Below are 12,599 nucleotides of genomic sequence, written 5' to 3' on the forward strand. Positions count from 1 at the left end.
TTGAGGTGCCCTAATCCTCTGAGTGCAAATTCTTGGAGGTGCAGGTAATAGGGTTGGATTATGATGTCATTGGGTCAAGGTTCATTAGAAACCAAAAATGAGTTCAGGTTAAAATAAGAATCGGACTATCTCCAATCTCCTCCCCAGCTTGCTCATAGTCTGCACAGGGGATAACATAAAATGTCATGTGTATACTTAGCCCACTGTGCTAGTCATAATTACACAAGTACATTTTGTTAAGGATACATTCCCTTTAGTAATTGTTTGGGGGGGAAGGGTTTCACCAGAAAATGTGATTTCTTTTTTACATTGTTTTTCTGTGCTGTCATAGATCTTTCCAGGCATAACCAATGTTCATCCCTCTGTAAGAAACATGGCAGTCTTGTGCATTGGATGCTGTGCTCTACAGAACAAAGACTTTGCAAAACAACACCTGACTCTGCTTTTACAAGTAAGATATGCATGTGTAGCTGGTGTATTTTACTAATCGTGTGTATTAACTGTATTTCACAAAGTATTATGTGGTTTGTTTTTCTTTTTTTTACCAGAGATAAGAGTTAGAATTTGAATCATATAGTTGGAGGATGTTTTATATCATTTTTATTATAGACGTTTATAGTTGTTGAGCAAGTGTGTATGTAGTAGGTGTTCTGAGTAGTAAGTAATTGAAGTATAGTTCTCTGTACTCCACAGCAAACCGCATTAATGTACTGGCTAGAGGTAAAGCATACATAAAATAGCCAATGCAGTGCGATCTGATGTTTTCATCTTACGCCACATTGTATGGCATGCATGATACAAAGGTACTTTTTACATAGATGGCGGGATCGAGTAAATTAGAGGTTTAGCACAAGAGTTAAATGCAGACTGCTGGGATGTGATTTAAAGCAGAAACCAGTGAATTGCGGAGAGGAATATGGACTGAATGCTCTGAATATTTTATCTTCTGTATTGTATCCTTATTGAGCTTGTCTGACATATACATTATCTTTCATTCCGTGTCCCTGTTATAGATCTCCCATCTTGATGAGGTGAAGGTGAGAATCAGTGCCCTGAACGCTGTGTTTGACCTTCTTCTGCTCTTTGGTCTGGAAATCTTAAAGCCAAAAAAAGATGGCACTGAAGATCCCCAAAGCAAACCTGATGAGAACACGGAGGACCCATCTGACACGGTGCAATCAGACTCCTCAGATAAAACCACTGTTGATGATGAAGTAAAACTAGAAACGTCAGCCATGAACTCTATCTTGAAGCTGTTTTCGGACTTCCTGGATAGTGAGGTGTGTGTGTGTGTGAGGATCGGACATTACTGTCCTGGTTGTGTTGCACAAATGTAAAGTGATTCCTGCCTGCACATGACCAGAGAGATTAAATATCAATTTGTCAGAATTTAAGGAAACATTTCTATTTACTTTTACAATAAATGTCTCATGTTCCAGTAATGTGGTACTGTGTTTACATTCCTGGAATCTAAGACTATATTACAGAACAAGTCTTCCCTGGTAATTGCACACATACATGTCAATGCTAATATGTAGCTTCTGAAACTGCACTGTGTAATCCCATCCATTCACAATTAATATACACATCTAGGATCTATTATCCACAACGCTTGAGACTTGATTTGTTCCATTTAAGGGGATTTAGTGTAATTCAGACGCTCTTGCTTAAAATATACTAAATTACATTTAAAAAAAACCATAATAACATTCCCCACACTGACCTTGACATTCTCCTCCACATTAAATTGTTTAGCAGTGCTTCTCACAGTAACATTAAGAGGCACTTGACGATCATGTTTGTATGACATTGTAACTAAGGAGCAGTTATATATTCCTTTATTGGACACTTCTGGGTAACTGTTTTCCAGATAAAAGATCCCATACCTGTACATATTCTGTACTTTACTATTTATTTTATTTATTTTTTTATAATACAGATACCAGAAATAAGGACAGAGACAGCTGAAGGCTTAGCCAAACTTATGTTCTCTGGAAGGCTGATAAGTGCCAAACTCCTCTCTCGTTTGGTTTTACTCTGGTACAATCCAGTGACCGAAGAGGATACAAAACTGCGGCACTGTCTGGGGGTTTTTTTCCCTATATTTGCTTATTCTAGTCGGTAAGCTGTGCGTTTTTGTTTTTGTTTTAACTTGGCATTTAAACTGTATCAGTCTTACATCCTGCAGTAGAATAAGGGCACTCAGTGTTTAACTAAACATTTGTGTATTTTTATACTTCATAGAATAAAAATGTAAGAACATTTTTGTTTGTAGTAAAAAAAAAATAAAAAAAAATTACAAAGCACACATGGATAGTCGTGTTATGCATCTGCAATGAAGCTACTAAAACATTCCCTTGTTCATACTAAAATATGTGCAGTACAGATTGTTTATTTCAGACATATCTGTAGGGTAGGAATCTGTGGAATAGCTGCTTTAAATATTCAGCTTGTGGGGTTTGCTCGCGTACCCTTGAATGCAAAATGGGAAATGTTTCATTGGTGCTTGAAATATGTGCACAAGTCCTAGAAAATGTTTTACTAGATCAGTATGTTTTTTGTTTAGATTTTTTTTTCTCTTTCTCTTATGCATGGAGAAGCAATGAAATCTTGTTGAAAACTGCTTTTATGTGGATTTCTAGCATATGGTGTGTTTGATTTCTATTCTCTATACGGGTGACTGCTCCATTGTATCTGCACAAGGACACTCACCCAGTCCCATGGACTTTCAAATTTTTTTTTTCCTTGGGACATGAATTTTCATGAGCAAGGGTAATAATGACACACACTTTATAATGTAAAATGACTGGAAATAAGTACATAGTAGCTGCAATGCACACATCTCTTCTCCAATAGTACAAATCAGGAGTGCTTTGAAGAAGCTTTCTTTCCCACACTTGAAACGCTGTTCAACGCACCAGCCTCCTCGCCGCTGGCAAATGTTGATGTCGCCAATGTTGCTGAACTACTGGTTGATCTTACGAGACCAAGCGGATTGAAGTCACAAAAGAATAGTTGTCAAGGCTATCAGGTAACAGTATTCTTGTCTTACATATGCTCACAGGTTTAGCAACATTCCAGTGCTCTGTGGAAGAATGCCGGTCCCCGCCACTTTATAATCCATCTAGGATGTATATAGGTAGGACTGTTGTTATTTAACATGTTTTTAATACTTTCTCATCCCTTTCAGGTTTCTACAGTGCATGACAGCTTGGCTTTAAAAATTTGCAATGAAATAATAAAAGATCCGACTTCTCCTGATGTTCGTATATATGCAAAATCCCTGTGCTCTCTGGAGTTATCAAAAGATTTTTCAAAAGATCTGCTGCCTATTCTGGATGTTGCTCTAGAGGTAAGGGTGTTAAGCCTGACACACTCCTAGTTGTCACATTTATACACTTTTTTACCAATACAACTTAGGATATCGTTCAGGGTGGGGCACTCTAAAGCCAATGCAGCCCCCAGTCAGTTTCACTCACTTCTTATTGCAATCAAACAAACAGGACAGGAGTCTTGCTACAGGGTGTGTTTTCCAAGTATGTGTATTTTACACCCCAATTGGCATCAACAGACAAATCACACACACACACACACACACACACACTACTTTTCTATACCGCATATATTACACACACACTCTGAAAGTGTCAATTAGACATTGGTGCCAGTCACCACACCATGATGATCAAGGTGGCACACAGATGACCATTTCAAATGTGACCGTATATTACATGTCGCAGTATATAACATGTTTCAGGATTTCCTCTTCCTTTGTCCATGACATTGTTGCATCCACTGTGTGTCTGTGATGGGTAGAGTTTATAGAAGATAATGTAAGTGAATTTGATATAAGATCACCAAAGTCCAGTATAAATTTATCTTCTATAACCAGTAAAGCCCCGTCCTCTTCATGTCTCCAACGACTACAAAGGGCCAGGGTATGTTTATGGTTTTCATTTGGACATTCCTTATATTTTATAGGATATTACTGACAAAGTGTGCCAAAGGGCCATCGAAAAGGTCAAGATGCAGTTAAATGACAGTAAGAATGCAAAGGAAGAAGGCGCAGTCCCACAGGACAGTACTACTAATGAGCAAGATAACGGGGAAGGTAATATACTATATCATTACATAGTGCTTCATTCACAGCCGGGAACAAATCTGGCTAAAGGCTGCAAATTTATTCCTGGACAAATCGTATCTTTTTTTTTTTTTGCATACAAGGAAAATACTGGCTGCTTTTGCATATAGCGCACAGATACGGACAGCTTTATTTTAACACTGTAATTTTGAGTGCGGATATGCCCCCTCCCAACTCTAAATATAACCGCATTTTTACATTTGCTCCTATGCAGTGAAACATGGTTCTGCCAAGGTGCAAGATTGCACCTTCTAGCTGGATTCACTCTAAACAAGGCCCAACGTGTGCATGTGTACGTGCTCTGCAATCCCTCCTTACTACATGGTGCCATAAGGATGCAGACTACTTAGTTGTCAGCACTTTTTGGTCACCTGGTTTTAATCTTTGTCACGATGCTGCATGTTTTTTTTAATACAGTTGTGCATTTGCATTGTATTTTGGAGCTAAGAAAACTGAGCTTATGTAGGCATCCTACACTGTTCATACTCTTGCCAAGTCATATCCTGAAACCCTCACTCCCCCTATCAGTATACTCTCTCCCCTCTACCTTCATATTGCTTGCGTTTATCCTCCCCTCAGATCCAGGTTTGCTGCCTAGTTCACTTATTTACTATGCTTTGACCTGCCTAGTCTCATAGGTGACTTTTAACATTCCCATTGCCAACCCCACTATCTCTACTGCTTTCACTTACTTTCTTCTTTGGTCTCTACCAGTGGACTTCCTCTCGTACCCACTGATATTCACGTATTTTACTTGTCTAATATCCCCCCAGTCTTCCTGCTGCCTCTTTCCCACCATAAACTCGCTTCTCTACTCAACTGCAACACCGCTCCTTTCCTCCCTCACCGCCCATGATTTTGCCATCTGCTTTAAAGGCCAAATAAACTCCATTCAACAAGGCTAATACTCTCTCTCCTTAGATCAGCTTCTGACCTGCATCTTGCCACGTATGACCTGGCATATCTCACACCATCCTACAGTACTTTTCCCGTTCCAATACCACTTATGGAATTTCCTACCATACCGATTAGACTCTCTCCCAGCAGTCTTCAAATCAATAAACGCTCTGAAATCCCATCTTAGAGCTCCCATCTTCCCACTCCCCAGCTGTCCTAATCTCCACTCTGAGCCACTCTCACTGCTCTTGTCTCAGCCGTACTCTTTTCCCAGTATATTGTTGAGTGTTCTCAGGTTATTTTATGTATTTTTCCCACTGTCCGGCAATGTGGCAATTGTAATAATACCTTTATCTTGGAATATTAGGTTGTTTCTGATGTTGTGCAATTATAGCAACATTCCAATGCGATCAACGTTTACTTACTATTCACCTCTCGGCACCCCTTTCCTTAACCTGCGTCATCTGCATTCTGTTTCCTATTTGGTGACCTACAGGCTTGGCTTAAGATTGTGTGAGCACAAATTTTAACATACAATGCTGCATACATTTTGTCTTGCATTCTTGTGCACAGAAAGACCTCAATTACTGACTGTGATAGGAAAACCTACTCTATACCATACACTATGTATACTATATATGCATGTTACTACTTAGCATTGACCATCCCATCTTACTGTAATCACAAACTATCCTGTAGGCAACCTGGGAAATTAAACGGATTCTGCGGTGTTCATTATCTCCTTAAATGATACCAGCAAATGTTTCTTTATTTTAGGAAAACAAAATGATGAAAATGACGATGTTTTTGAAGAACAAAATCTTGATGCCTCAAAACAAAAATCTGTGAAGGGAAAACCTAACAAAGGTATCCTGTGTACATTCTATATCTAATTGGAGAAAAGGGGTTTCCAAATCATGACGCGCGCTATGGTTAGGATACGCTTGATTCTAATATGTTCTTGGTTTATTTTTTATTTTTTTTCTCTCTCTGCAGGTCGTAAAAAAACAGGTTCTACAAGTACCAGGAAGAAGAGTAGCAGGTCCACAGATCTGGTGGGAACTGATGGGTATGTTATAGTTGTTTCATGTTATATTACCTCCACTTTCAGGTCTACAGCTTCTTCTGCATAAATCAACTTGCAGTGCCTTTTAGTTTTGTAATGTGTACTGTGGCCCATATCCTAGTTGGACACTGCTCCTTTTCAAGCCTCATTAAGTTACTGTTCTTAAAATATATAGATATACACACATTGGACCTGAGTCATTAAGGAGAGCAAAGCTTAAAAAAAGGAGTAACTTTTGCACCTGGACAAAACCATGTTGCTTTGGAGGGGGAGACAAATTTAAAATGTGGGGACAGATTTATATTTGGGGTAGGGTATGTCCTAGATCGACTTTAAATTTTAGTGTAAAAATAAAGCTATCGAGTATTTATGTGCTAGATAAAAAAAACAGCCAGTATTTAACTTCATGTTCAAAATAATAAACTCATTTTCACCCCGTGCAGTGCAACATGGTTTGTCCCGGAGAACGTTTACTCCATTTTTTTGCCTGCCTTTCCTTAATGACTCAGGCCCATTGTGTTGTCATTGCTCTTTATTGGTGGGTAGTTGTGTCTGATCACTTATAAATAAGTTATTTAAAGGAAAGAGAGTATTTATATCATTGCAGCTGTACAGATTTTGTATTACTTTGATTTTGATCGTGTGGCACTTTGGTACAGGAAATGTATTTATTTCTGAGGAATATGCCAGGAGAGGAAATATGTATTCTGCAACTGTGTGAATAAAGGACCCCATGTGTTAATCTCGTGTTAATTAGACCTTTTGATGTGAGTGTCTAATACATCCTATAACCTCAAAACACAGGAAGGTTTAATTAGACTTGCTGTTGGGTTTCCTCTCTCTAAAACAGGATGCAGGAAATCAGAGCAAGTTTTAGGAACTCAGATTGACTTTTTTGTAGATTAAATGGTGTTAGATGCAAGAGCAGATAACCTCCTGAGATCTGATGGAATATTTCAGACGTGGTGGAGCCACATAGGTTTAGGGCACAGCGTTACCCCCTGCAGACATGTGTTAGAAGGTGAATAAAAAGAGCACTGCTTTGTACTGAAATGAATAATCATTGTTCCTTCTGATCGATCACTGATACCTTAAACCAGTGTGATCTGTCCTTATTAGGACTCTCGAGCTAATAAACTTCATTTGCTTCAAGAGCCTGCTTGACGACTACTTGCCTGCTGTAATTCCTGTGACCGACAGATTAGACCCAAATCTAATGTTTCCAGCTGCTCTGAGGTTTGGACTAGCTTTCCAGTACCAACGCTTTGCCCACTACCTGCAGCTCTGGCCAGTGTGATAGGCCAAGGGTACCATCCACAGCAACCCTGATCTGAAGGAAAGAGGTCAGGGGTATCAGCCAAGGTGTTACCAGCAAGGGGGTACACTAGCAGCGACAGTTACCCAGAAGGATGCGGTTCTCGCTGCTGCGAAGGAGTCCAGTGGTGGTGGCAGCAGCTTAAGTCCCTCTTACTGCAGTTAGGGGGTGCATTTGGGATAACAGAAAGGAGATTATGGCAAGGCAAGTCCAAACGGTCCCCCACAATATAACACAGGGTGGCATAGTGGGTCCATCCTGTCATAGATTTCTGGCGGCAGCGGTGGGATAACCCTTTTCCACCCCTGCCAGTCTAACGGAGTATAGCGTGACTGAAGGTGACTTGGAGGCAAGAATTGCCTGTGTGCCCAAAAGACCCCACAAAGACATGTGGAGAAACCTGCAGCTGGTCCAAGTGGGACCCCTGCAGGGAGAAGGACAGAGATTCAGGGGCCTCCATAACTAGTGAGCCCCCATCTTATTAGGTCAGAACCAGCTAAGGTAGAGACAGAGACTGGTCCCAGACTTTAGTACTGTAGCAAAGTCCCTGATAGATCTCCATAAGAAAAAACTCCCCAAAGTAGTTGACTGGACACCCACTTGTGAGCTGGCATTTGGGTCATTAAAGGAAGCCCTGGTTCATGCTCCAGTACTGTTAACGCCCAATTATGACAAGGACTTTATTGTGCAAACTTGATGCATCGCAGTATAGGTTGGGAGCAGTACTTGGGCAGGTGGGGCCAAATGGGCAGGAGCACTCTGTGGCTTATTTGACCAGAAAACTGCTGAACCAAGAGGTGGGGTATGCCACAATTGAGAAGGAATGTTTGGCCATTGTTTGGGCAGTGACAAAAATTTTTTAACCTTGTATGGATGACATTTTACTGTGGTGACTGATCATAATCCTTTAAAGTGGCTACAACACTTCTCGGGGGAAAATGGCAGACTTTTGAGATGGAGCCTTGCACTTCAAATTTATTACTTTTCACATAATTCACAAGCAAGGACAGGCTCACAGCAATGCGGATGGACTGTCTCGGCAGGAATAGCCGGGTCACCTCTGATAACGCAAAGAGACTGTGGGACCAGGGACCAAGTCGTGGGGATATGGCCTACTGGTGGCCTGCATGGACAAGGGTCTTACTGTATGTGATATCCACCTTTTTATTATACAGACTTATGTAAAATGTCTGCTATACCAATATCTTTATAGAAATGCAGGAAGATTAGGAGTATATTTGGTACCCCTGATCTACAAGCATCAACTTAGTTTTGTCCTGAATTAACCACTGCCCCAGTATGAATCACATAGGAACAAACTAGTGTGCTAAATTACTCTGTGTTGTGTAGGCACTACAGTCTCAATCTGATTGTACAACTTTATATGAATCGAACTGCAGTGTAATTGTGGACACATAATGCTGTTTGAATACGATTCATAAGATTAAGTTGCACAAAACGGTGATCGAATGATGTGGAAACATTTTTTTTTCTTGATGCAGTCGCACTGAAACGGTGCTGTAATCGCATGATTTTACACAATTGAGTACGGTCGCTGGATCTGTACAATAAGTGGTGGGTGGGGTAATCTTACAACTTTTAGATGTAATCATTTTAATTTCCAATCACACAGCGAGGGGAACAGTGTACTGTGTGTGAGGAAATCATAACATAATATATATAATCAAAATGTTAATCATTTGTAAAGCGTGAAAATTACAATGTCTGGTTAGGGACAGTTACCTGCTCAAGGATGGGTTAAAGAGCTCTAGATCTGATCTGTATAGCATTTGTTGCTTAGAATGGGGGACTCCTAACTACTGCCCTGGTGCGATGCCAGAAAGAGCACCACGCATTGCTTCTCCTATGTACCAATCTTCAAACTGTACAGAGCATTTTTTTTTGTTGGTCATATACATTGGCATTGCCAGTGATGTCACAGGAAGCATAACTGACCTATCATCATGCTTTATTATGAGCTTATGTATTTGAACAGTACAATTTTACTATTTTAGTCTATATTTTAATTTTGTTTCTATAAAAGTTGAGTAAGTAACTCAGAATAAATATATTTAAAGGAGAACTCCACCCAAAACTACCAATTTTAATTTTGGGTGCAATTAGATGGCAATTTATGAATAAAACACTTGCCTGTGCTCCCTGATCCAGTGGGTGCAGATCTGAATGGCAGCTCAAAAAGGTAGGAACTTTGACAACATCTGCTCTGTGCAGGAAAGAGGATCTCCTGCTCTAACTGCAGGTAAATGCCTTTTTCTCTTTAACGTCTCACCTAATTTCACCCAAATCGAAGTTTGTAGATTTGAGGGAATTATCCTTTTAATCATTTTCATTACTATGAATGTGAGCAGTTGTCCTCCTTAGTACAAAGGAATATTGCTTCTAGAGGTCCTATGATGAAAAATATGGTTACATACTTCATGAAGCAAAGGTTTTGAACAACATATGTCTGGGGAAAAAAAAGCTCTTGCAGAATAAAGTGCTTACATTTATTGGAACTGGACTTCAAGATTTCGGTGTTATATAAAAGTGTTTCTGGCTGGATAATTATGTGATGAATCAGAATAGTCAGAATAGGATTGTAGTGACCCATAACTGTACAATCAGTGTAGCTGGAACAGAGTCCTTCTCTCTCAGTAGTTTTACAGTAGAGATGTGATCAAATTATGCCCTGGTATTCTGACATTAACCTGTCCAAATTAATATTTTTCAGGGAGAAAATCGAGGAGGCAGGACCAGTTCCAGTCAGTACAAGGCCATCAAGAAGAGCCAAAAGCATAGCCATGGAGAAAACAAAAATGAACCTCTCCAAACTTTTGAACGAAGAAGCGAATGCAAAATAATGCAGCTTTGTTTGAAATATTGATCTATACACATAGAAGGGCTACACTGTGCGGGAGAAATGAAGCAGCCATAATGTAATGCCATAATAAAGTGACTTGTTATATTCACTTTCTGTTATGTTTCCTTTCAGTAAATGGAACACCAGAATTTTAATACATTGGTGATCAGTTTTCAATAACTTGAGCCAGGATGTTCTAATTGTATCTTTTCTTTTTACTTTTATTGGCATCATTGAATACAGAAATGTACATGTAAAGCAGGTTACAAGCTACAGTCAAGCCAGGTGGTTTTAAAAATAAAAACTGCAGTAGATGAGCAAACTGGAAAAAAGATTGATTTTTTTTTTTTTTTTTTACACAAGCACTGTTCAGTGAAACTAAACGGTAAATCCCACATATTTAAAATCAGTCCCAGCACCGCATATGACAAGGATCCCTCTAACTCAGGCCTGTCCAACCTGCGGCCCTCCAGATGTTGTGAAACTACGAGTCCCAGCATGCCCTTCCAGCTATCAACAGGTTGTATACTGGCAAAGCATGCTGGGGCTTGTAGTTTCACAACACCTGGAGGGCCCCAGGTTGGACAGGCCTGCTCTAACTCTATATATATATATATATATATATATATATATATATATATATATATATATATATATATATATATATATATATATATATATATATATAATTACACACCAAATTAATTTATGGATGTTTGCATATCACAAACATGGGCTTGTTAGGGGAATTTTCAGAAGGAAAGATATTCAAGTAGACTCAGAACTTGCATAGAAGGTGTTCAAGGTCAAGATTGGGAAGGCTCATCTATTCAATTATCCCTCAGACAGAACTTCACTTTCAGTAGGACTGGACACCCCATCAGATTTTTTTATCTTAACTTAGAGATCTGTCTCCAATAATCTTCAACTACAGAGCAGAGTATATGATGACAGTGCAATAATTTTGTTTATTTCAGCAGGTGTGACTAGATCACCTTGATCATTACAAGTGGTTGTAGCACCATGGTCCCTTTCTTTTAGATTTTTGCATCGGGAAGATTTGATATTCAAACTCATCTTCCATGCTTGTAAATTAGTCTTTATTTCCTTAAGTTTTGGGGTAAGCCATCCTCTTGATGGAATATCTATGCCTAGAAATGAAAGCCCTGGTGCAGGCTTTAAAAGCATCCCCCCAAATTGCTAATGGATAGGCTATAGCGACGGTTCCCAAACTGTGCGCCGCGGCTCCCAGGGGTGCTGCGGCGCTGTCACTGGGGTGCCGTGGGCCAGACCTAGAAAAAAGAAAAAACGAACTTGCCAATCCGCCGGGCGCCGGGACCCAGCAGACTCCTCTCTCCTGCAGCTGTCACTGAATATCGAAGTCAGCGACAGCTGCGGGAGAGAGGAGGCTGCTGGCGCCCGGCGGATTGGTAAGTTCCTGTTTTCTTCTTTCTATGGCTGGTGCCTGGCGCGGGGCAGAGTGAGAGGGATCGTAGTAGAGGAGGGGGGGGACAGGGCAGAGGAGGGGGCCAGAGGGCAGTGTGCCTGGATGCAGAGGGGCATTTTTTGCATACAACTAAATAAGTATTTCTGACCTAAATACTTATTACAATTTTTTGACCCAACTACTTTGAAAACAGGACTGCTCAGTAATTATTTTGGAGGGGTGCCTTGAAAAAATTTGGAGACTCTAAGGGTGCCGCGAACTGAAAAAGTTTGGTAACCACTGGGCTATAGTATTGATGGTAAAGTTTTGGCACCTTTTAGAGTCTAGATCTGTGTTGGGGTGGGTTGGAAGTGAAAGATGTGCAGCTCAAAGCTAAAATATTTGAGTCAGCCAATTATTTCCCAGTTGGGCTCTCAATCTAACAATAATGGAGTAGAGGTGCCTAGTAAGAAACATCTGATGCAGGAATGAGACACAGACTGACTGGCACTAGAATTGGTGCACCTGAGGATGCAGTTAGCATCATACATTGTGTAGTCCCAATCCTGTTACAAGGTCTGAAAATGAAGTGGGTAACAGACCAGAACAATGTGCATCATGCTTATCTAAAAATGTCACATTAGTTATTCAAATCTCCCAACCATATGGAGGAAGAAAACAAAAACCAGAAATGGGCTTGCAAAAATGGCACTGGTTAGAAATCTTACTTGCCCTGTGGATCCAGCATAAGGGCATACTAAAATGTATAGTATGTTTAACCAGAATCTAAAATATTGAGGAAAAAGGGCATAAGCCTAACCTCTATGCACTGAGATTACTCTTTGTCGGAGGCCTCCTGTAAACTTAGTTTCAGAATTAATTTTTTTTACTCAA

The 12,599-nt window shown here is 40.0% G+C and overlaps 1 protein-coding gene across 1 annotated transcript in view; it reads left to right on the forward strand.

Moving 5' to 3' along the window:
* NCAPG (non-SMC condensin I complex subunit G) overlaps positions 1-10,631 on the forward strand; it is a 28,395-nt gene extending 17,764 nt beyond the window's left edge. Inside the window, exons 13-21 of the mRNA XM_075194710.1 lie at positions 332-451; positions 1,014-1,280; positions 1,940-2,121; positions 2,857-3,031; positions 3,191-3,352; positions 3,982-4,111; positions 5,816-5,905; positions 6,035-6,107; positions 10,151-10,631. Coding sequence (XP_075050811.1) covers positions 332-451; positions 1,014-1,280; positions 1,940-2,121; positions 2,857-3,031; positions 3,191-3,352; positions 3,982-4,111; positions 5,816-5,905; positions 6,035-6,107; positions 10,151-10,280 — 1,329 coding nt within the window. The 3' untranslated portion in view covers positions 10,281-10,631. The remainder of the gene's footprint in view (positions 1-331; positions 452-1,013; positions 1,281-1,939; positions 2,122-2,856; positions 3,032-3,190; positions 3,353-3,981; positions 4,112-5,815; positions 5,906-6,034; positions 6,108-10,150) is intronic.
* The last annotated feature ends 1,968 nt before the right edge of the window (positions 10,632-12,599 follow it).

This window comes from Mixophyes fleayi, chromosome 1 (assembly GCF_038048845.1).
Source record: "Mixophyes fleayi isolate aMixFle1 chromosome 1, aMixFle1.hap1, whole genome shotgun sequence".
Classification (NCBI taxonomy): Eukaryota; Metazoa; Chordata; class Amphibia; order Anura; family Limnodynastidae; genus Mixophyes; species Mixophyes fleayi.